Source organism: Drosophila persimilis, unplaced genomic scaffold (assembly GCF_003286085.1).
Source record: "Drosophila persimilis strain 14011-0111.01,24,50 unplaced genomic scaffold, DperRS2 tig00000000-arrow-pilon, whole genome shotgun sequence".
NCBI classification, from domain to species: Eukaryota; Metazoa; Arthropoda; class Insecta; order Diptera; family Drosophilidae; genus Drosophila; species Drosophila persimilis.
The window spans coordinates 5,761,944-5,785,323 of NW_020825288.1; the positions used below are offsets into that span (position 1 = coordinate 5,761,944).

Genomic DNA, 23,380 nt, shown 5'->3' on the forward strand with positions numbered 1-23,380 from the left:
AAGTTTCAGTGTGATATCACAGGTCTGGATACAAAATTTTGATGCTCTTTGATACCTAGGCGTCAAACAAGACAGTCAGACGGATACACAGACATGGCTCAATCGACTCGGCTTTTGATTCTGATCAAGAATATATATACTTTATGGGGTCGGAAACGTTACCTTCTAGGCGTTACAGAATCTAACAAAAAATATACATACATATATGTACATACGAGGAAAAAAAGCGACTGAAATTCTTTTGTCGATGCGAGCCGAGCCCGACAGTTCAGTAGCCCTGAACATGACCTTGAGTTGGCATTAATTGGTTGTTAATCCCCTTTTAGAAATTCATTGTGTATTCAGAAATGACCAACAAACAATTATACTAAGAAGAAAGATCTTTAATTTAAAAAATGAACAGCAAGTATTAAGAATTGTTGTAAATTAATATCTTTACATTTCAGTGGATGTGCGTAGCGCCCAGAAGAAAGCGTTTTCAACCCCATAAAGTACATATGTATGTATATATATTCTTGATCAGTATCAATAGCCGAGTCGACTGAGCCATGTCTGTTTGTCAGTCTGAATGTTCGTCTTGTTAAGCGTCTTTTTTTACTCCTAGGTCTCAGAGACTATAAGAGATTCTTGTGATAACACACTATTAGAAATGTTTTTAGCGAAATTCTCATCACTTTCTAAGCTCTCCAGATGGGGTTCCACCATTACTTGCCACTCTAAGCGCAATCCATCTAATTGACATTGATCAGAAAAGTGAGATTGTACACTTGTTAGTAGCTATGGGAATTCCAGTTGCCGGGCACGACTTTTCCACATTGCAATCGCAATAAAGTTGAATGCACGCGATGATTATCCCCTCCCATAAATCTCCCCGTCTCTACAGTCCCCGGACCGTGCTGCGGCTGGGCCATTGACCGACTGTTCGACGATTAGAACATTCGCAAGTTTAGTTAAGTAACAAACGTGCACCTTGTGGCATTGAACACACACACACACACACAGTTACATATGCCAGCGGTTCACATACTTTACAATGCTCACTGTGCCATAAAAGCTGTGAGAGGGCTGCGTGATAAGTTTGCGCTGGAGCCCAGGTCAGGGGGAAGGCAAATGGTCGAATGATCGCCCCCAGTGACAATTAAAAGTAAAATGGTTTTTTGATGACCACATTAAAAGTACATTTTTCATTTCATTTAATTAACGAGCGAACAATAAATCTAAAACCCTCCGGCCCTTCCAGCACTTACGTTGCATTCCACCTAGCTGGACTCGGGCTCCACAAGCTTCTGCAGTTGCCGATACTTGCGGATGGCATTCCGCACGAATTCTGTGGCACGTCGCACCCGCTCCGGAGTCATCTCATCGGCAAGCATGCGGCCCACATCCTGGGCTCCGCCCGTGCGCAGGATATCCACTGCCTTGGCGGGTATATCACAGATGGGGGTCATCCGGCACAGAGCATTGGTGATGGCACTTCCGAACAGTATAATTCCGACGGCGGAGAGCACCACAGCGGCGATGCGGAACAGCGTGGACATCAGGATGGTCGGCAGCAGCTTGGAGGCAAAGGCTATCAGAGGATTGTTCGAAGAGTATGACTCTGAGGCAGGTGCCACCACAGCGGTGGTGTCTGCTTGGCCAGCGGCATTTGCGGGCACCAGGAAACCCTCATAGCCGGTCTGCACCACAATGGGACCCGGATAGGGATAGAGGCCAGGCGCTCCAGCGGATATCGGAGCTGGGTAGCTGCCCCCAAAGGGAGCATACGCAGCGGCTCCGTACTGGCTCAGATACTGCTGGAATGCCTCCGGTGTGATGAGTCCGCCTGCATAGATGGTTGTGGGATCGATTGAGCTGGCACTGGCTTCATTATCGGGCTGCAAGCGAAATGGGGAGGATCATCATTTAGGTCACACTCAAGTACTTAGAGAACTTACCGGCGATGGTTCAGAAGACTCTGCCACCTGTGGGCTTGTCTCATTGCTTTTGGTGTTGCTGTTGGGAAGAGGAATCTCCCCCTGTAAGGGCCTTCCCTCGGGCAGCTTGTCACTCTCGTCGATGGTATTTGGTGTGGCTGCCGGGGGTGTCGCGTCCAGTGCTGGCACACAGAGTGCTCCTCGAATCATCAGCAGCAGGAGCAACACCGAATGGTTTTGGCATTGTATGCGTAACATTTTCATCACTTGGTCTTCGGCTATCGACTGATCCTGCTGCGTGTCCTGGCTGGGCTCTTTATAGGCTCGCATTCGCTCAGACCTTCTGAGGCCTTTTTTCTTACATTATTTTGCAATTTATGTCACATTTTCCGGGAATTTAATTCCAGAATAATGTCCCTTTTCCAGAATCCTCCCAAATGAGCCATTGTTTCATTTACCTGTCGGTTCAATACAGGTAGATGATCCAGCGGCCCTGAGATTCCGGGGTAATCCTTACAGTGCTGGCCATAATTACCGACCATGTCCTTCAACGGCCCTCACAAGAAACCAGCACGCGATGAGGACGTGACTGAGTATGTATCTTGATTGTAAAACCCTAAAATTTCAAGTGATGCCAATCAAACACTGTCCATTCGAGTGGCTCCCCAACTCCCAGGCCGAGACCCGCTATAAGGTGCATTGAATTGGAAACTTTGTTAGCAATCAATAAAAAATAAACGAAACATAGCTTGGGAAAAATTATGTAGTCGTATAATTTTAGACACGAACGGGAATATTTTGACCGAGTTTCGGCACCAGCACGCCCCCCGCTCACGCCCACCGCTCACGGACACAGCGGACAGGTGAACACACATAAGGAGAGGCCCATGGAAGGGCCAGGACGAGGGTGGGGGTGGTCGTCCCTGGCAACGTTCGCTATGAAAACTAAACGATAACAAAAGCCTCTCAAAGACAACATTTTCTGTAAATTAAAGGCGGCAGACGGCGGATACATCAACGGACAGAGACGTCGGCAAGTTGGCGACAGCCGAGATAGAGCGCGAGATTGCAAAAACTAGCTTCCAACACGGACACTAGCAGCATCAGCTGCAGCCAGGACAGGTCCAGAACCAGAAGCAGAAACCAACGAGGAATCGCTGGCAAAGCTGTGGGGCACAGGCAGTAGAGCTACGCACTTCGCCACACGACACTCGACGGCACACTGGCACACTGGGGAACTGCATAGACATCGACACGGTAGCCGCGGTGCAGCACAAGCTAGTGCACAAGATTGTGTGAGTAGACCGAGACCGGGAGATACTCCCCACCTGCCCCACGGCAAACACCTTCGGTGCATGTTCCATAATGAATAAATAAGTGAGTGCAATTAAAAGACGCGAAGTTTGACCTCAACGGAGCTACGAATGCTGGCATACCCTCTGTACCGTTATTTCCGGAACAGATTTGTCTTTTATTTTGCATTTTTGATAATTTGACATTCTTCTCAGTGGTTTAAGTGGCGCCGCCACAGCGGTCGTTTCTAGAACTTACTTTGAGAGAAGTGCACTCAAAAGATCGCTGCTGTGAAACTCGTAAGATCAGTCCGCATAGCAGCCAAAGTGTTCGATCATTTTGATTGATTTTAAATTAGTTTGGCATGCCGCAAGACATCCTTCAGTAAACTTTAATAAAAAATACATGTACAAAATCGATGCATTGATTTTTTGCCGTTGTCCAGCCCCAGTTTCGGGCCTGGTCAAGTGGTCAATGGGTAGCGTGTTGGCATTTCAGTTTTGGCCAATGACCAATGAGCGACACGAAGCGTATTGTAACCGAATTCGTTTATTGTTTACTGCTCAGCGGTGGAAAAATGTCACCACCCGTGCTGTACTACCTGCCACCCAGTCCGCCCTGCCGCAGCATTCTCTTGTTGGCCAAAATGCTTGGCCTGGACTTTGAGCTGAAGATCGTCAACATACTGGAGGGGGAGCAGCTGAAGCCGGACTTTGTGGCATTGAATCCCCAACACTGTATACCAACCATGAACGATGAGGGCCTGGTCCTCTGGGAAAGGTGAGTTTATACTTATAGCCTTGTACCTTCCAATTACGATAACGTATTGGCCTTGCAGTCGTGCCATTCTTTCGTACCTGGTTGCAGCCTACGGTAAAAGCGATGAACTCTATCCCACGGACATTCGTGTCCGTGCCCTGGTCGATCAACGGCTCCAGTTCGATCTGGGCACCCTCTACATGCGCCTCACTGACTACTATGTGAGTATACATACATATATCATACTTTCGAGGAGTAATATTCGCTTTTTCTAGTTCCCCACAATGTTCATTGGAGCACCGCTGGATGAGGGAAAACGGGCCAAGCTATCAGAGGCTGTGGGCTGGCTCAACACCATTCTAGAGGGCCGACAATTCGCTGCCGCCGAACACTTCACCATTGCCGATCTGACCCTGCTCGTGACCATTTCCCAGCTGGAGGCCTTCGACTTTGAACTGAGGCCCTATAAGCACATCAGGCAATGGCTCGAACGCTGCAAGGAGCACATGGCGCCCTACGACTACGAGGAGCTGAATGGCAGCAAGGCAGTCTTAATGGGCGACATGTTCAAGGCCAAGATCAATCAGGGAGGAGCCTAATATTTGTAGATTCAAGATCAAAATCGTACTATAATAATGTCGTACTCGTAGTTGTTGTATTCAATAAAAGTTATGCTCTATGCACTGTTCAGAATGGTTTTACATCAAGTAAGGATCCAAATCTGTGATAGAAATAGTTTAAACAGTAACGGAATACTTTCATCCCCATTCCCGCCCCAACAAATTAATGCCTTTTATATCGGCCATAACTTTAATTGAGTTTGTCAAATTTTAGTTGAATTTCCAGCTACAATTTGGACAGCAATCCCACGGTGGCTGCAGCTACCCACAAAACAAAAAAATGACGACACACATTTTAAAAATACCTTGACCAAAACAATGCGGAAAGGACCATCGGTGCTCGACATGGCCGCAGGCAAATGTGGGGACGTGTGTGTTTGAGTGGGGACCAGCATCAGAAACTAATCAACGGACTTTGATGGCGACACCCGAGAACCGAGAACCGAGACTTGCAGACAAAAGCAGCATAAAAACCTCAAATGAAATTTAATGGCACGGCAAGGAGAAGGAGCACAGTTGGCTATTTTTAAAACCCACAGCGACAGCCGAGCATCCTCAGCAGCACCGGCAGCCTGGTAGAACGGAAGGCCAACGAATGCTGGCTTCACAGTTTCAATTTGACCGCCGCTGAATATGGTGTCCGCTTGGTTATTAGCTCTGGGATTAGCTCTGACTGCGATTCGGAGCTGCCATGGCCAGCAGCAGCAAGTGGCCGGCAGCAGCAGCAAACAGTCGCAACTGTGGCTGGGTAGGTGTGCAAGAAGGACACCCCAAGGTGCAGGCCACACTCATGCAGTTAATCCTTTGCAGACTGCTCCTGCCTGCATGCCAACGAGCGGAACTCCAGCCATTGGGGCCGGCTAAGCATCAATGCCAGCCAGGCGCTGGGCGCCAAGAACAACTGCCTGATGGTGTTTATTGGTGGCATGGATGATGAGCTGGTTTCCTTTCAGCTTGAGCAGTTGCAGCTGCGCGCCGGGTGAGTAGCAGTGCTTCCGACCTCATTTGGCGACCACAGACCGCGGAGATCATCCACCGGGGGGTGGCTGGGGATGCGGACGCCGGCTGCTGATCGGATCTGCGATGGGCAGCTGTCTGTGACAGCCATCAGAAATCGACAAATATGCCCCATCGATAGATAAAGCTGGCCTGGCCTATCCTGTCCGTCCGTCCACCTATCGGTGGCAAAAGCAGAGCGGGGGGGTAGGGCGCAAACGCCTCGAGAGGCTGTGCTGCTGCAACGGGAAGCGCAACGGCAATGTAATTAAAATACCTCGTGAAGGCCATGTGGGCGGTCCGGTTCGGTGGAGCCGCCGTGGCCACCGGCACGCCTGGTTATTTATATAAATCGAGGGAAATGGTCTCCGCCCGCAAATTTGTGTCAATTTATGCAAAATCCTATGCACACAAACCCATCCTCCCATCCCGTACCCGTGGTAGATTTGCGCCATAAAAATAACGTACACAAATTTCGGAATCGATTTGTCAATAAAATTGGAGAGCACTGGCCACGCAGATCTCAGTGGAGCTTGGACCGAGCGCAGCGCCGTACGTATGAGCAATTTTTAAAGTGCAGTGAATCGCGGGTGAATCGCAAGAGTCGCCAAGGAAGAACGTACGTTTCGACGGTCTTCCGGTTACCTTTAAACGGATTTAACAAATGAAAGTTAATTGAGTTAATTCGCGGGCAAAAAGCTAGTGGAATTTAAGCATTGAAATTTTATTTGTGAAATACTATAAAATCGGAGGCTCAAAATGTCTATGGACCCAACAGTTTCCTTGGAGGATCTGGACCGCGTGAGTGAATACGATGAACCCAGATCAATGGGTATCGCAATGGCAGTAAATACCCCTTCATTTCCGACTGCAGCGTCGACGCCGCGCCAGCTCTGCCCGGAAGGCGTCACAGACTCCCCAACCGCCGCCCCATTTGGCCGACTCGGAGGCCATGGCCGTGATCAATGAGATATTCAATCCGTCGCTGAAGCTGCCCGAAAGTAGTGGCCACTACACACTGCCAGAGGAGATGAGCGCCGACGATGATGTGGCGCCCCACGAGCTGGACATTTCGAAGCTGGCGGAGCTGAAGGAAGTAAGTCTGCAGCGGGTACTGAATACTGACTGAATGGATTGTCGCCAAAGGTTTTCGCGCTCTTCGACACGGACTGCGATGGCCTAATATCGAAGGATGATCTGCGTTTCACCTACACCGCCCTGGGCAATGATCCCAACGAGCAAGTCCTGGAGCAGATGATGCTGGAGGCCAAGGAACCGCTTGACTACGAGGCCTTTGTCCGTCTGATGTCCCGACGCACACAGGAACTGGACCCCGAGGAGGTGCTGCTAGAGGCATGGAGCAAATGGGATGACCATGGCACGGGCCTGATCGAAGAACGCAAGTGTGTGCGCCGAGTGATTCCACAACAAATTAAGCATTCCATACCCTTCCGCCATCTCTAGAATCTACGAGGAACTGACCAACTATGGCGACAAAATGAGCCTCAACGAGGCTAAGGAGGCGCTGAGTCATGCGCCCATGGCCAAGCCCAAGTCCCTGGAGGAGCCGCCGATGATCGATTATCCAGCCTTTTGCCGCATGCTCGGCGGAATGCGCAAACGGAAAGGGAATTAACATTGAATGGACATCGAAACAATCAGAATGGGAGCATGCCAGTGCCCCGAAAATATGTATATTTTAGGAGTTTTTGTTTCCAACAAACTGAATGGTTTTTCGAGAACACAGGACTTATCGTTTACCCCCTTAACTTTCCCATCAGATAATGGAAATCTAAAACTTTCCCAATAGCCAATAGTCCCCAATTTGTTGTAGCTATGTATGTAGGAGGGACTGCCTTTCCCCAATCAATTTGGAACCTCCAAAGATATTGGAAACTACTCGAATCTCTGCTCGAACGGCAGCTGTCTCAATATCGCAATCGAATAACTCTTACCGCCAACTTTTGTTCGACTTTGCATCAAAATAAATTGTGAAGAACCAAAAGAGCGATGGGAATTATTTTCTTAATGGGCATTGGGCCGCTTGCGAGGGGATATTTATAGGCTAGCTGACCAACGAGCCAGCCCCAAAAGTATCGGCCAATAAATTTTAGACATCGTTACGCATCTGCCTTGGGCCAGGCGAGCGGCAACAAATTCCTCCATCTTTTTTTCTGTATTTTTTTGAATGCAATTTCGTGACAGGTGCTTGGACAGCGTTGAGGTCTTTCCGTATCTGCGCGAGCCCGTCATCGAGAACTCAACACTGCCGGCGGACACTTTCTGCCAGCACAGCAAGAATCGCAGTTCCACCACGCCTATTTATAGCGCGGGCCGACTGCTGGGACTGCGTCTGCGGTTCCAGCATCCGCCGACAAAGTTGGACAACTGGAGCCTGAACCTAACGGCCAGCTATCGGTTTCTGAAACGAGGTGAGTTCCGCCAGTTCTTGACCGATCTGTGGATCATTTTCCGCATCTCTTTTTGGCCAGATAACTTCAAGACGGAGGGCCGCCTGGTGCCGCACAGCTACTGTGACTTTTACTTCTTTGCCAGCCTGGCGGACGACGTGGGCAGCTTGGGGCAGGGCTACTTTCACTCGCCCCGCTTTCCCGCCCACTATCCGGCACACATCAAGTGCGCCTACAAGTTCATCGGGCGTCCCGATACCCGTGTGGAGATCGTTTTCGAGGAGCTGCAACTGCCGCCGGTGCTCAGCGGCGGCTGTCAACTGGATGCCCTGACCATCTTCGATGCCGAGTCCGCCCACATGAACGCCGTACTGGATGTCCTCTGCACGCCCTGCCCCACGCGTCGACTCGTGAGCAGCGGACCCGATATGCTGCTCGAGTTTAATGCCAGCTCGAACCGCACGGCCAAGGGATTTCGCGGCAAGTACAAGTTTGTGACCAACGGACAGGGGGGGCTGCCGTTGGCCCTGCCACCCCCCGCAGCACCCATTCTGGAGGCGGCCAGTGTGGCAGCTAAGCAGCAGGAGAAGCTGCAGCATCAGCAATCGTCGTCGTCGGCGGCCAGGGTGAACAGTCTTCAGGCGGATGCAGAGCTGTCGAAGCCCGGACGTTCATTTGGTGAGTTGGCGCCTCATATATTAGCCAAAATTAGAGCCTTGCTTGGGGGGGGCGCACACCCTCGAACCCCCTCTGGCATAGCCAATCGAATTATGCTAATCGTTGGCAAATGGCGGCAAAACTTATCTGCTACTCCACGACGCCGTTCGACAGCTTCCGTCTGTCTCAGGCGGCATCCTCGAACGGAAGCGGATGTGGCCAATCGACATGGCCTCCTGAGTGGAGGGACGCCTGGCTGCTGGTTCCTGGAGTCTGTCAGTCTGCTTCGAGCTCTCGTCGCGTTCAAATGGTGCTTCTGTCGCTATTTTTGCAGCTCCTTCTGGTGCTGCTCGGTTCGATACGCCAATCGATGGCCTCCTGTGCTCCATTGCCCGCCAGTGAGTCTCGTACTTAAAGTATTTTGGCCAAAACATTTATTTAACTCTAAGAACAATTAACCTACTATTTGTGTGTGCATATGTGAGTGGGTGTGGTTGTCCTCGCCTAGAAGCTAGATACGACCTTCAGTAGAGACCACAAGAGAGCCGCAGCGCCGCTGCACAGAGTCAACTGCAAAATCCGGTGCAAAACTAGGAAGCTGTGAAAGCGAGAGATATAGTATTATGGGACTCTTGGGAATTTATGGGATTTTTGGATTAGAAAATTGAACGCACCGAAAGAGAATCTTCTTGCCTCGCACTATGGAGGTGGGCTGTTCCTTGCCCAAGTAGATCCGAATGCCGTACAATGCCTGCCTAAAGTAATCGTCCCAGTTTAGACCCCGCATATTGAAGTCGAATAGATTCTGATCCAAAGACGACATTCGCTTCCACAGACGCTGAGTGTTGGACGTGTCAAACTTCCACGTGGTGTCCACAAACGGAGCAAGGACATTGATGTTCTTGTGTATCTTATCGTAGAGCTTGATCATGCGAGGCTTCTGGCCACGTAATCGGAGCACCACATCGATGGCATACCCAGGCACCAGATGATAGAAGTAGGCCACCAGCCGAAACAGCCACGGGGTGGTGGTGCAGTGCAGAAACGGACACCACATCATCTTGGTCAGTGGATAGTTGTGCACCAGATTCTGTGCCCTATCCCGGAAGCCGCCCCAGGTGATCAGGTTCTCTTCGCTGGGTGTAAAGTTGTAAATGACCGGATCCCCTGGCGGCTTGGCGTCTATCGCCGTCTGCCAGACAGTGGCCAACGCCATGGAGGAAGCATAGTCGACTGGCACAATTCCAGCCTGAGCCTTCACATTGAGACGAGTGATCCGCAAGACCCCAAAGGCAACTCCATAGAGCACGGCAATGGGGCCGTACAGGTTGTCGATCCAACCCGGCATCGGCTCCTTGTAGCTGGCAATGACTGTGGGTGGAAAAAGAGGGAGGATATAAAAGGGCATCACTTGCCGAGCTGGCAACACCTACTAACGCCAGGCCGATAGACGCACAACGGAATGTCCCCCGCCTCCCGTTGGATCACCTGCTCCGCCAGAGCCTTGGTGTATGTGTAGGTGTTGGGATACTTGCCCATCAGGGCGGGCGCCATGTTGTCTATCAGTTCACCTTCCAGCCACTCAGTGAGCTCCAGGACCTGGTTGGCCGAGCAGGTCAAGTGCTCCGGATAGAACTTCTCCTCGATTTTCTCCACCACGCAGTTGGAGTAGGCGGTGGAGATGTGGACAAAAGCCTCGAGGCGCTGCATTTGCTTTGCCAGCTGCAGCATGAGGCGGGCGGCCCGCGTATTGATGGCCAGTGCTATGTGCAGGGGCTCAGTGAAGCGTACTGTGGCAGCGCCGTGCAAGACCAGCTGCACCTCCTCAATCAGCAGCTTCCTGTCTTCAGCCCCAAGGCCCAGATCTGGCTCCTGGCAGTCGCCCTGTATGGGCGCCACTCGCTGCATTGCCTTGGGTTGCGTTTTCAGTAGTATTTCGAACACCTTCGGAACGGAACCCAATGCTTCGGATTATTCGGATTAGGGGCCCTTGGGATCAACACAGGATTACTCACTGGATCGCTCTCCCAGGCAACGAGGCGCTCCTTTATCTCCTGGCCATTCTTGGCTCTGATCAGCACATAGATCCGCTTCACCTCTGTTATGCGGAGCAGCTTCTCAATGGTCACTACAAAAGACAAAAGGCAAACTTGAATTTGATCTGTTTACGATTGCTTTCGATTGATGGCCTTTCCAGCCGGTTCTGAGCGCCTTTTTTGGGTGGTATCTCATTGTTTACTTGCTCGAAACATGCATGGTATGTCATATAAAAACGTTAATTTATATTATGTCATATCCCTCAGAGTGAAATCTTCGAACTTTGATATTTTCATATGAAAACATAGTATTTTGTTTCACGTGCTGAGAAAAAAAAAATATCCCCCTTCACAATAAACAGTATCCGGATATACGGATTTGCCTGGGCAAATATATCACAAAAAGTTCATAAAGTTCATATTTTAATTGCATATTTTGTTTTCAGAGAGTAATTATTTTTAAACAGATCCAAAGGTGGGAAATACCTTTTCCTAAGAATCCACTGCCACCTGTTAGCAACATGGTCTTGTCTTTATAAAACTTTTGCATTTCCGACATTGCGATAGTACGATCCTTTCTTTATATGGGGATGCACAAACACAAACACACACATATACACGTATACACTAAAAGGCACTTTCGTATCCGTATTCCGAGGTCCGAGAGATGATACCTGATCGCGACTGATGCTTGAATGAGAGTTGTCTAGAATTTTCACCCGGTATTTATAGCGATCCGCTGATCGGGAATCGCTGATCGAAGAGCAACAAAGCCAAAAACAAAGCGAAGCACATTCATTATATTATATTATTATAGGTTGTTTCCAACACACGCACAGACAGAGACTCGTAAAATATATGTGCCATAAAGATGTTCATATTTAACAATATTGGTGAGGAAGGCACAGAAACAAAAACTGCATACGAGTATTCTTTTTCCCCCTTAGTTAGGGGCTGGTGCATTTGGGGCCTCTATGCCCTGACCCGGCTTAAACAAATAGAAATTATAGCTTGTTGGCTGTGGGGAAAAGATCCGCTCATGTGCGGATTTTCATGGTTGGTGTCAAGTGGCATTGCGGCCTTTTGAACCCAATGCGCGCACTCCATGCCAGACCCAAATTAGCTGGACCTGCCCATTTGCCTAATTGGAAAACGTTGTTACTTTGGCCCATTGCCGGGTCTGTAGTACCTCAAAATGGGCCTGACAAATGGCGAACAAAACCCGGTAGTTCTATAGAAAGCAAATAAGCACTCGAACACGAATGGCATATGAAGAGTGAGTGTGAGTGTTCCGCTCCCGTAATTCTGAAGAAAACTGTGTCTTTCGCCTTATAAATACCTCACCCATAGACTAGCCCATAAACATAAACTAGAATAAACATTGAACTTGCACAATCATTTGCATAAAAGGTATTCGGACAGACCACGCAGGGAATGGAATATAAATTATCAATGAAAATACCATTATACTGCATACTATTACAACGTTTTGTTTTTCTTTCTATATATTATTCAAAATCTCTACCGTCTGTTATATGAGCCTCCATTAATAGAATATACCCTGGGCTATTTACGAGTACCGAGTGTACGAATTTCGCAAGCTAACCAAACAAATACTATACCTTTGAACGTAGTGTTAGATCTTACATCAGACCCTTAAAGTGCTCTGTTGTGTTATGAAAAAAAGGTAATATTTTATCCTGAAATTGCCAATAATATTTATTCTTTCCTGACATTCTGAACAACAATTGAATGCACTTTTAGTGGCATCTAAATCTGGATAATTATTGCCAGATCGTGAACAGGAGCCACAGCACATATGCTGCACCAGAGCCAAGCAGAACTTGACCTATCGAATGTAGTACACGGTAGCTGCAAGCACAGAACATAGATAGATTCGAGTTGGACAATTGTGTTGCAGAAGACTACGTACCGAAATAGAACCCGGATTCCGTCCGCCAAGGAGGCTGCCGTAGCTGGTTCCTTGAATATATATAGTCGCATACCTCCCCAAATATTCTTGAAATAGTCGTCCCAGTCGAGGGATTTCATATCAAAGTTGAACCCCTTTCGATCTTCCGGTGACATGTGGTCCCACAGCGCTTCAGTATTATCCCTGTTAAACCAAAATGTTTTCCTATTGAAGAAGAACAGAGCCTCCACGTTTGCGTGGGCTTTGCGATAGGCTTTGACCAGACGCGGTTTCTTGCCACTCAGCCGCAGGATGAGATCGAAGAAATAGCCGGGAATATAGTGGTAGAAGATGCTGCAAATCCTAAACAGCCAAGGGCATGTGGTGGAATGTACAAACGGGTACCAAATCATCTGTCGGATCGGAACCTGCTTGCCGTAAAACATGCCCTTGTTTCTGAAATCATTCCAGTCTATCGTATTTGTCCTGCAAGGTGCAAAATTATAAATGGTGGGCTTTGGCTTAATAGCTGTAAGTGCCGATTTGGTTTTTGCTTTCTTTGCCGTTTCCCAGGCGCTGGCCACAGCCAGGTTAGCACAGTAATCGCCGGGCACCAAAACCGCTTGAGCCTTTATATTACAAAGCAATATGTGCAGGACTCCGTAGGTAATGCCGTATATTAGGGCCACGAGTCCGTATGGATTGTCAATCCAACCGGAAGAAGGCTCCTTGTAGTTGGCATATACTATCGTTGGAAAAAGAACGGGTGAGGGGCTATTGAAGGGACACTGGATTAAGAGGCATGCATCACTTACTAATGGCTGGCCGAAAGATGCACACTGGTAGGTCACCCGCCTCCTCTTGGATCACCTGCTCTGCCAGGGCCTTCGTGTAGGTGTAGGTATTGGGGTACTTTCCCAGCAAGGCAGGCGTCATGTTGTCCAACAGCTCGGCGCTCACGGTCTCCCTCAGGCGCAGCACCGTATCGGCGGAACAGGTTAAATGCTGCGGATAGAACTCCTCGTTAATGCTGTCTATCACGCAGTTCGAGTAGGCTGTGGAGATCTGCACGAAGGCCTCCAAGCTGTGCATTTCCTTGGCCAGCTGCAGCATGAGGCGCGTGGCCCGCGTGTTGATGGCCAGCGCCATATGCATGTCCTCATTGAAGCGGACAGTGGCTGCTCCGTGAATGACAATCTGCACTTCTTTAGCCAGCATCTTTCGATCCGCCTCACTGATACCTAGATCCGGCTCCAGGCAATCTCCCACTATGGGTGTCATCCGCTGCAAGACCGTTGGCTTAATCTTCAGCAGTGACTCGAAAATCTTGAACAGGAAGGGAGGCCGTTAGTTCAAGCGGTTCAAATGCGACTTTTGGTGGGCTACTCACTGGCTGGCTGAGCCATTGGGTAACGCGAGTGCGCACATCCTCGTTTTTCTTAGACCTGACCAGGAAATATATTTTCTTTGGATCTGTCGCTCGTAAGATTTTTTCAATAATCACTGAAAATCAAAAGGTACAATGGGTTACTCTTGTTTCCATCCAGTCCTTGCAGCGCACCTTTGCCCAAAAATCCAGTGCCGCCAGTTACGAATATCGTCTTGTCCCTATAAAAACGTTGCACTTCTGTTTCCATTTTGCGTGTGATTTTGCAGAAAGCTAATCCAGTCGTGTGCTAGTACAGAGCCACAGCGATTGTGCACAGTTCCGGAACTGTTTCCATTTATATATTTATCGTATCGTGCAATTCATTATTCCCCGTGGTACGTAGGCGAAGTACAGTGGGCACTGCATAATTCGGACTTATTGAGCTCAATGTTGTTCATAGTGTTATTTTATTTTATTAATTCGATTGTATTGTTTATTTTAATCAAACAGTTGTTTAATATCGGGAGCTATACTTATGGAGTGTTCACGGTATATAAGAAACCGTGTTTTTGATCCCAATGTACCCAGAAGTGAAAATTCTGAGTACTTAAGAATGTACATTCGTCTGGGTGTAGTTTATAAAACTGCAGTTTAAGAAGCACTCAGGAAATTCATGATATGAATACGCATATATAAATACATTTGAATGAAGATAATATAATCACTTCATATAAGCACAAATACCCTCTAATCAGCTTCCGATGAATGCAGTTTCCACTCGAGAGGATAGTTTGATATATCAGCCCAACCCCAAAGATATTAAATGCCTATCTAAAATATAAAAGCAACTTGATTAGAATCATAACTCCTTCATTGAGATCACATCTACATAGTCTCATTTTTTTTTACCATTTAAGTGACTGATAAAAAGTATTACGCTTTTTTGTTTGAAAGATGTTAGCTATTCGAATGTCTTCTGACTGGATTAAGCCCTAAAACTGTGGTTGGAACAGTTCTGCTGTTTCATTGAGAAATTTTTTAGCTTCAAGTTTACAGAGCTTTTTTGTCACGGAAAAGAACTGATCTGATCGCTAGAGCTGGAAAATAACCAATTCAAATTGCATACTTTTAGACAATATATTTATAAAGTATAAAAAGCATTCACAATGAATTTAATTGCGCGGAACAAGCTTAACCCAAAATCCTGATTTGGGCGTCAACTGAAACCCGTTGCTGGCTAGCTCCATGGGAATGCAGGATTTCTTGGCAGGAGCGAAGCGGTAGTCCTTCAACAGATAGTAGATGACAGCCTTGGCCTCAAGGAGTGCAAAGCGGGAACCTATAATGGAAAAATAAATAGGAATCATCAACCTTCAGTTCCAATCAGTTAGTCCACAGCTACCACCCACCAATGCAGTTGCGTTGACCAAGGCCAAACGGATAGTATGTGAAGGGTTGAATGTTGGCCTTGTTCTCTTCGCTGAAACGCTCTGGATCGAATTTGTTGGGGTTCTCAAAGTATTTGGGGTCACGATGGAAGCCGCATGTGGGCAACCAGATATAGTCACCCTTTTTGATTTCTATGGTTTGGCCATCTAACTCATACGTAATATCCTTGTTGCACTCTCGATCTATGGCTATGGCTGGCGGCCACTTGCGCAATACCTCCGAGACAACCTGATCTAGATACTTCATGCCCATGATGGCCTCGTAACTCAGTTCTTTGCCATCCAAGTCGATGTCCACCTGCTGCACCTCCTCGTAGAGCTTCTGCTGGACATCTTCGTTCTCCATCAGCTCTTGAGCCGTGAAGCACATAAGAACCGCGGACGTCTCAAAGCCGGCAAAGAAAAACACAAAGCACTGAGCCACAATATCGCGGTCGCTCCATTCACGGATCACTGTTGTCTTGGTCTTCTCAGTCTGGAACAGGCCGCGGGCTTCCATTAGCATGTTGATCATGTCTGGACGGATGATGTTGTGCTCCTGACGGTACTTCATTGCATCAAGAACCAAACGCACAAAGTACTCGGTGCTCTTCTTGTCAAAGAGATCGACCTTGATATACTGCAAAGAGATGGGTATTAGATCATTGGTCTAGATTGATATATTATTGATTTACTAACCTTATGGAGCGACTTTAGTGCAAAGAATAACATAAACTTTATGTTCTGCAGAAAACCGAATGTGGTCAATTTCTTGCCCATCGAATAGAAGTCGTTATCGCGCTCCTTGAACGAATTAACCTGCAGGCCAAAGGCCGTGGAGGCAATCACGTCGTTGGTGAAGCGTGTGCAGTAATCCTTCATGTCCAGCTCCGTTCCCTGAACGGATCCTTGCTGATCGGGCTTCAGACAATCAACGGCCTCCTTCGCCACCTGATTCATAAGCTGAAACATTTGACGCATTTTCAAGCCCGTGAAGGCGGGACTGAGAGTGCTCCGCATGTCCTTCCAACGTGCATCACGCATGGAGAAGAGCGAGCTGCCGAAAAGATTGCTCATATCATGTGGATCATCGTCAGTGCCGGTGCCGAAAAGGTTGCGATGATTTATGAAATGATCGAAGTCCTTAATGGTTATCTGTCTTAAAAGATCTGGGTCGCGGATCATCATCAGTGGTTGGCGCTGCTCGAAGATACCATAAACTCTGTGTAAAATAAAGTACACAATGTTATTGACTGCTAATCATTTTACTGATAATTTGACTCTAATTTGTCAAATGAGTCGTCGGGTTGCAGATTAGAATTAATTAAAAAGATTAGAATTTGATAACCGTCCATCAATATTTCTATCTTGTATGCCTTTATATGGTCGTAGTCTGGTCTTAACCTATCCGATTCTTTTTTAGCTTAGCCTCCACGTTCAGACCCAATTTATATATATATACATGTATATAAAATGTATTTTTTTACTTCAGGACCTACAGTATCCCTACTCGGTATGCTTAAATCCACGATTCTATGAATAATTTGATTAATTTATAAAATTTTAGACATAAAGGACAAAAGTTTAACCCTTGTATGAACGATTAACTGGGCATTAGCTTTGTTATTAGTTTGTACCTATCAATGCATGGCAACAAAGCGTTACGTTCCACACTGATAACATTGAAATAAACTCAGCTGATAAACTGATTAAAAGTTATCTTAATTATTTACTAGCTTGTATATATTTTACAAAGTCCCTCCACCTGCCCGAAGCTTTTTGTTTGTTTGATGATTTCACAATTATCGTTTAAGAATTATCATAACGTTTCAATATATAATAGATATATATATATACATATATATAAGCACACCCACCCCACCCACATATGTAGATACACACGATCGATTGACCTTGACAGCTGTAGATTCATTTACACATGAATCGGCTGTGTAATTGCGTGTGTATCTATGTATCTACGAGTATATGCTCTCAAAGTTCAAAGTGCGTTGATTCGAATTAACAAGATATTTATTATATTAATTGCAATGCAAACAAAACACACTCACTTGTTACTGCCGCCTTTGTTGTACAAATCGCAGACGATATCAAACATAGCCTTTTGTCGCAGAAACATTTGGGCCATGTTGCCGAAATAGAGCTTAGGCTTAGCAAAGGGAATACCCTTCTCCTTGAAGAACTCATTGTTTGCCGTTGCCCAGCGGTAAAACAACGCAAAGGCAATCCCCAACAGGGCCACAAATTCCAATAACATCTTTGATGATCTCAGTACGCGTAGAAGAGCAGTGCACGCGTTTGGCGATCTAAGCGTTCAGAAGATAACTACGACGCCACAAACAATCGGAATTGTTTTATTGGACAAGAGCAAAGCTTTTAAATTGAGCTTTCACTGGTGTCGCCGCTCTTTGAAAGCGTGTACCGTATTTGATAAACATACATATATAGTATATAATTTCATCTATTAACCTAATATAATCGTATGTAGAAATGAATGAAACAAAGCAAACACTCAGCATTTAAGCAATACAGCATAGAGCGGATAAGGTTGTCGACTCTGGTTCTCAATGGATGAATGGAGCCAGCGAACGTTCAGATGACGACAGCTGCGGCGGTAAAGAGACCTGCGAAAAACATTAAATTGTTAATTAAATAAAAAATATAAATAAATCTAAACGGAACCTCAGCTTTTCCAAATCCACTGCTTTGTCTGCATCGTAAAAAACCAGGTCTGCCTTTTTTGTATCCGTAGTAAGAGAACCTCCGTGTCTGACAAATTCATCTCTTAATTTCACAAGGTCTTGATCTAAATCAAATTGAGCCACAAGACCCGCAAATAACTGACTCTCCACGCTTACGGGCTCGGTATCTTTTTCCTCCAGCTTTACTTCAGTTTTTATTTCTGATTTGCTGGGCTTGAAATAATCTTTAAGGCCCTTTTGAGAAGGGGAAGTTTCTTTCTTTGGTATTTTGCGTTTGCTCGGCGTTGGTGGCGGACCTGCTTTATCGTCATCATCCGATTCAATGGGCGATCTCTTCAGTTTTTTATTACTATTTGACCGGGTATTGATGGCTGGCGTTACTTTTTGGGGCGTCTTTTCTGGATTCGGTTTACCATTGAGCGCATCCTCATCGCAATTGGCTAACAGCAGATCCACGTTAACATTCTTTTTGGAGGCATCGTACAAGTCTTCCAAATGAGCCAAATCATTGGCCTCTTTTGCTGTTTTATCGCTTCGCAGACGTGTTATCCTTGGAAAGCGTATCGAGATGCCTGCCGCTGTGTGTGCCTCGGACTTGGTGAACTCAGCCCCAGTGATCTCCCACACAGGCATGCTTGCTGGATCCTTGGCCAGGACATCTGGCACCAGAGACTTTTTGCACAGCAGCCAATTGGGAGTTTTATTGGCATCAGCTCGCTCTGTTAGCTTCATCAGCGAGCCATGTATCTCCTCGTTGGTGGCATCGTCCAGGCCAGAGTGGACTTTGGTCACAGTTTTCCACAGACGATCGCGCGCATCGTAGCATCCCATTAAAAAGATGCTGAGCACACCTCCCTTTTTCCCAGAGCCATACCACGCACCCAGCACAACTAGATCCGCTGTGTCTGCCATTTTACCTTCGAAAAGGTAATCCTTTTTGACCTTTAGCCAGTTGCGCTTGCCGGGCTGGTAGATGCCATTAGGACTCTTCAGTACGACACCCTCCAGATTGGCATGCAATACCTTGGCCGTCATCATTGCCAGCTCGTTCTTTGTCTTCAGAAACTGAGATTCGGACAGCTGCACATAAGATTTCAAGGGATTGATGTTTTCCTCGAGTATCTTGCGACGTTTATGGAATTCACTAAAAACAAAAACAAAGGAAAATCTATTATTGTAGGTTTTGGGATAGTCAGATTTTCACTCACAGCTGTGTCAGATCCTCACCATCGTAGAGTATGCAATCAAAGACAAACAGACAAACCGAAGCGTTGACAAATGTCTGTTTTTTATGCGCACCCAAAGTGCCAAACGGTAGCATGGCACCCGACTCTGTGTCCACCAGTATTATCTCAGAGTCTAGAATCATGTCGCCGGCGCCTGGGAAGGCTCGTGGTATATGGTCCTTTAAAGCTTTGATTTTGTGATCCATCACAGGCTTCAGATTACGACTAAAGAACTTGAATTCGGTGCCTTGCTTGTGGATTTGTACGCGCTCGCCATCGTATTTGACTTCACCGTACAGCCCGCTGGGGCTCTTTTTGAATGCCTCCTCCACAGATTTGCAGGCATTGGCCAGCATTGGCGATATGGGGGTCATTACTTGAATCCCACCGCCGCTCAATCCCACTTTCTTTGTCTTCTTAACTTGGCCTTGGGTCGAGGTCTTGTTTCCTTTGCCAGAAAACTGTTCCACGATGGCTGATAGGTCGCGAGAAGATTGATAGGCGGGATAGGCGTCAGGGCCAAAGGCATCCAGAATATGTCTGGCCCGTGCATTTATACGTAGATCCTGTTTTACCAGTCTGATGAAGGTGCGTAAATCCAGATCGGTTGCCTTTTTGCACAGCTCCTGCAACAGTTCCGTTTGTTCATCCTCTTTGGTGCGCTCCTCCAGCTGTGTGAGCAGCTTCTCCACTTCATGCAAGTATAGTTTACTCTGCTTCTGCGGCTTGAGTTTGCTTGAGTCGGCAAAATGCTTGCGTAGGGTCTCAGACACGTCTCCATCTACAAGAAATGTGACAATTATCATTTCTGCACCACATACTAGTACGCAGATAGCTCACCCTGCTCCAGATCAAGGTGCATTTGCTGCTGGTTGGCATTGAAAATGCGTGAGAATAGTTTTATCAGCGCCTTGTTCTGCAAATTGTAGACGCGCTGGTTGGCTACTGGTATCAGGAACTGCACCCACAGCAATGTGTCGCCCTCGAAGCCAGAGCCACTGGTCCCCTTTTCAAAGAAATTCTGTAGTTTGTCAACCTTCTTAAGGTAGCTTGACTCCGCAGCTATTTCATCACAAACGCGTCGAAATGTGTCCAATCTATTGTCCTCATTCTCCGTCCGCTTGCTGCCCATGACGCTGCTACCAAGTCGAGTTAAAAACCGAATATGACTCTTCGATTTCGCAACACCTAACATATAATATATAACATATATGTATATTAAAAACAATTACAGAAAAATGCCAGCACACGTACGACTCGCGCGTAAACAAAAGCGGCACTTTCGAGTCCAATCAGCTGTTCTTCAGCAAGAACTTTGGCGTTGCTAACACTGGCGCGAGAAGCATTGCCTGCCGCTACGATTTTGAGGCGCAACCGCCAGAACGCATTCAAATCAAGTTTCATGACTTCAATATACCAACCACAAACGTAAATTCTACCGAATGCCAGGCAAATGATGCTCTCCACGTGATGATTGAAGTGGGTGGCAGGTACGAGACACAGGAACTTATCTGTGGAGCCTTTCTGCCCAAGCCTCTGATGTCGAATGGCCCGCAAATCCATATGCAGTATTTTGGAAAGTATCCACCTGAAATGACCAACAAGGTTCAGTATTACGGGTTTCGTGCGGAATACAGGTTTCTCTCAAGTTAGTTAACAAAGATTATTTTAATTCTATAATCCAGAGGACTATTTACTTTTATAGATTTTGGCATCATGTCGGGCGTCCAACAGGGCGAGGAATGCACTTTCGTCTACAACAGCAGCGAACGTATCAGTGGGCTCTTCCATTCACCGAATTTCCCTGGGTATTATCTGGAGAACGTTGTTTGCAACTATTACTTTTATGCCGGCAGAGACGAAAGAGTTGTCCTGCATTTCACCTACTTTGATGTGGAGGGCATCGGAGCGTAGGATCACTTTCGCTTTATTTCCATTTGCACCTATTAAGAATATGGTTCATTTCCAGATGTGACCATCAGACCGCCAGCGACTATGTGGAGTTCTCGAATTTCATGAGCACCGATCGCAAGTACAGTAAATACTGTGGCAAGCTGCAGGACTTTGAAATGCGTTCGGATGGTCGATTCTTTCGAGTCACACTGCACTCGAACGATCGGTTTGTAGCCATTGGATTTCGGGCTCTTTACACATTTGAGCCCATTCCAATGAATAACTCCGTCACCGATCTACGAGGCAACGCCTCAATGCAGAGTTATGTCTCTCATGCACCCTCACGGGATACACATTTGGACATTATTGCAATCATATCATTTTGGGTGCATTATTCATTTATAAAACACAGTATTTAAAAATATATACGAAAATCGATCACTTGAGTTCTATCGAAGTCATCACGTTATCTTTAGCAACCGTGCGTGCATCTAATCTCCTGGGCAAAAGGCGTTGTTTTTGTGGAGTCACCGGTGCTGTTATCTGAGGAATAAATACACTTGTAAAGTCTGATCGTTACCCATAACTATTCGGCCTTTTCTGCTCACCAGAAAGCACCTGATTATTCAAAACTGATAAGCACTTACTAAGCAACTAATTATATATTCGTGGCTTTGCAGTGACCCCTACACAATGGCCGCTAAAAAATTAGATGCCATCATTTTTGGTGCCACCGGATTCACCGGCAAATACACGGTCCTGGAGGCTGTGTCCGTTCTGAAGGGACTGAACTGGGGTATCGCCGGGCGTAACCAGGAAAAACTGCAGTCCGTACTTAAGGAAATGAGTGCAAAGTCCAAAACAGATCTGTCGCAAACACCCATCATCATCGCCGATGTGAACAATGAGGCATCACTTATTGAAATGGCTAAGCGTTGCCGCATTGTCGTGAACACTGCTGGCCCATACCGATTTTTCGGTGAAAATGTGGTCAAAGCCTGCATCGAGGCAGGCACACATCACGTTGACGTTAGCGGGGAGCCTCAGTATATGGAAACCATGCAGCTGAAGTACAACGATCGGGCCAGGGAGCGTGGAGTATACGTAATCAGTGCCTGTGGATTTGACTCCATTCCCGCCGACATGGGAGTCGTCTTTATAGAGAAGAACTTTGACGGAGTAATTAACTCGGTGGAGAATTTCGTCCATTTAGGAGTCAAGGGCGGTACAAAAGGCCTGGGCGGCGCTGCTCTTAACACTGGCACATGGGAGAGTGCCATTCACGCCATCGCGAACAGGAGTGAGTCAATCGCGATACGCAGGAAGCTTTTCCCCGATCGTCTGCCCAAATTTCATCCTGCGCTGAAGTCACGTGCTCCACTTTCCATTGCTGAGGATGTGGGTAAAGTAATCCTGCCCTTCCCGGAGACGGATCGATCTGTCGTGATGCGATCACAGCGCTACCTGTACGAGACTGAGAAGAAACGTCCTATCCAGATGCAAGCCTATATGACGTATCCCTCGCGGTTAGTTGCTGGCGTGGTTGTCTTCTTTGCTTCTATTATCGGAATTATGGCCCAGTTTTCCTTTGGACGTCAGCTCCTGCTCAAGTATCCCAGCTTCTTTTCCGGCGGTATGGCGTCTCGGGACGGTCCGAGCGAAGCGCGCATGGAGCGTTCGTTCTTCAGCATGACAATGAAAGCCTCCGGATGGCCCAAATCCCAGAAGCTAGCCGAAAGTACAGACCAATACACCTCACCACCATCCAAGACGTTAACAGTAAAAATAACGGGTCCTAATCCTGGCTACGGTTCCACCTGTGTGGCCCTGTTGTCTACGGCAAAGACCATCCTGAACGAGAGCGATAAGATGCCCAGCACAGGAGGAGTTCTGCCCCCGGGAGCCGCCTTTTCCAAGACCAGCCTCATCAGCGAGTTGGAGAAGCACGAACATGGTATTAAGTACGAGATTGTAGCCAACAAGTAAATTTTGTACTTATATGTAATATATGTATATATAAAAGCGGGAATTAAATAAACAACAGCAACAAACTTTATTCTTTTCATTCAAAAAACATTACCGCGGCCACACTGATAGTGTTTACACACAGTTCGCAGTTTCAAATGTTTTTGATTTTTTTAGTAT

General features: G+C 47.0%; 9 protein-coding genes and 1 pseudogene across 9 annotated transcripts; 5 read left to right on the forward strand and 5 right to left on the reverse strand.

Moving 5' to 3' along the window:
* Positions 1 to 1,207: 1,207 nt before the first annotated feature.
* Positions 1,208 to 2,651, reverse strand: LOC6598617. Its single transcript, XM_002023826.2, has 2 exons — positions 1,938 to 2,651; positions 1,208 to 1,877 (listed from the first exon to the last, which is right to left on the reverse strand). The coding sequence occupies exons 1-2, from the start codon at positions 2,244 to 2,246 to the stop codon at positions 1,260 to 1,262; spliced, it is 927 nt and encodes a 308-aa protein (XP_002023862.1). The 5' UTR covers positions 2,247 to 2,651; the 3' UTR covers positions 1,208 to 1,259.
* A 1,072-nt stretch (positions 2,652 to 3,723) lies between these two features.
* LOC6598618 (glutathione S-transferase D7) lies at positions 3,724 to 4,615 on the forward strand. Its single transcript, XM_002023827.2, has 3 exons — positions 3,724 to 3,989; positions 4,048 to 4,189; positions 4,244 to 4,615. The coding sequence occupies exons 1-3, from the start codon at positions 3,724 to 3,726 to the stop codon at positions 4,565 to 4,567; spliced, it is 732 nt and encodes a 243-aa protein (XP_002023863.2). The 3' UTR covers positions 4,568 to 4,615.
* A 291-nt stretch (positions 4,616 to 4,906) lies between these two features.
* Positions 4,907 to 5,585, forward strand: LOC6598717 (annotated as a pseudogene).
* Positions 5,586 to 5,988: 403 nt separating this feature from the next.
* On the forward strand, positions 5,989 to 21,669 carry LOC6598719 (suppressor of lurcher protein 1). The gene is made up of 7 exons (XM_026984321.1): positions 5,989 to 6,024; positions 6,105 to 6,136; positions 7,790 to 8,016; positions 8,077 to 8,673; positions 20,577 to 20,990; positions 21,048 to 21,252; positions 21,312 to 21,669. The coding sequence occupies exons 1-7, from the start codon at positions 5,989 to 5,991 to the stop codon at positions 21,652 to 21,654; spliced, it is 1,854 nt and encodes a 617-aa protein (XP_026840122.1). The 3' UTR covers positions 21,655 to 21,669.
* LOC6598718 (calmodulin) lies at positions 6,144 to 7,592 on the forward strand. Its single transcript, XM_002023829.2, has 4 exons — positions 6,144 to 6,385; positions 6,459 to 6,680; positions 6,731 to 6,987; positions 7,049 to 7,592. Exons 1-4 carry the CDS (start codon positions 6,344 to 6,346, stop codon positions 7,218 to 7,220), a joined length of 693 nt encoding a protein of 230 aa, XP_002023865.1. The 5' UTR covers positions 6,144 to 6,343; the 3' UTR covers positions 7,221 to 7,592.
* On the reverse strand, positions 9,070 to 11,353 carry LOC6598720 (fatty acyl-CoA reductase wat). Its single transcript, XM_002023831.2, has 5 exons — positions 11,175 to 11,353; positions 10,668 to 10,780; positions 10,086 to 10,596; positions 9,327 to 10,023; positions 9,070 to 9,250 (listed from the first exon to the last, which is right to left on the reverse strand). The coding sequence occupies exons 1-5, from the start codon at positions 11,245 to 11,247 to the stop codon at positions 9,157 to 9,159; spliced, it is 1,488 nt and encodes a 495-aa protein (XP_002023867.2). The 5' UTR covers positions 11,248 to 11,353; the 3' UTR covers positions 9,070 to 9,156.
* LOC6598721 (fatty acyl-CoA reductase wat) lies at positions 12,382 to 14,276 on the reverse strand. Its single transcript, XM_002023832.2, has 5 exons — positions 14,162 to 14,276; positions 13,991 to 14,103; positions 13,416 to 13,926; positions 12,622 to 13,345; positions 12,382 to 12,560 (listed from the first exon to the last, which is right to left on the reverse strand). Exons 1-5 carry the CDS (start codon positions 14,235 to 14,237, stop codon positions 12,473 to 12,475), a joined length of 1,512 nt encoding a protein of 503 aa, XP_002023868.1. The 5' UTR covers positions 14,238 to 14,276; the 3' UTR covers positions 12,382 to 12,472.
* On the reverse strand, positions 15,088 to 17,717 carry LOC6598722 (probable cytochrome P450 9f2). Its single transcript, XM_002023833.2, has 4 exons — positions 17,466 to 17,717; positions 16,096 to 16,618; positions 15,379 to 16,036; positions 15,088 to 15,308 (listed from the first exon to the last, which is right to left on the reverse strand). Exons 1-4 carry the CDS (start codon positions 17,669 to 17,671, stop codon positions 15,142 to 15,144), a joined length of 1,554 nt encoding a protein of 517 aa, XP_002023869.1. The 5' UTR covers positions 17,672 to 17,717; the 3' UTR covers positions 15,088 to 15,141.
* LOC6598723 (DNA ligase 3) lies at positions 17,753 to 20,530 on the reverse strand. The gene is made up of 4 exons (XM_002023834.2): positions 20,183 to 20,530; positions 19,325 to 20,123; positions 18,097 to 19,260; positions 17,753 to 18,038 (listed from the first exon to the last, which is right to left on the reverse strand). Exons 1-4 carry the CDS (start codon positions 20,472 to 20,474, stop codon positions 17,927 to 17,929), a joined length of 2,367 nt encoding a protein of 788 aa, XP_002023870.1. The 5' UTR covers positions 20,475 to 20,530; the 3' UTR covers positions 17,753 to 17,926.
* A 62-nt stretch (positions 21,670 to 21,731) lies between the features above and the next one.
* On the forward strand, positions 21,732 to 23,286 carry LOC113564890 (saccharopine dehydrogenase-like oxidoreductase). The gene is made up of 2 exons (XM_026984133.1): positions 21,732 to 21,797; positions 21,916 to 23,286. The coding sequence occupies exon 2, from the start codon at positions 21,929 to 21,931 to the stop codon at positions 23,219 to 23,221; it is 1,293 nt and encodes a 430-aa protein (XP_026839934.1). The 5' UTR covers positions 21,732 to 21,797; positions 21,916 to 21,928; the 3' UTR covers positions 23,222 to 23,286.
* Positions 23,287 to 23,380: the final 94 nt, after the last annotated feature.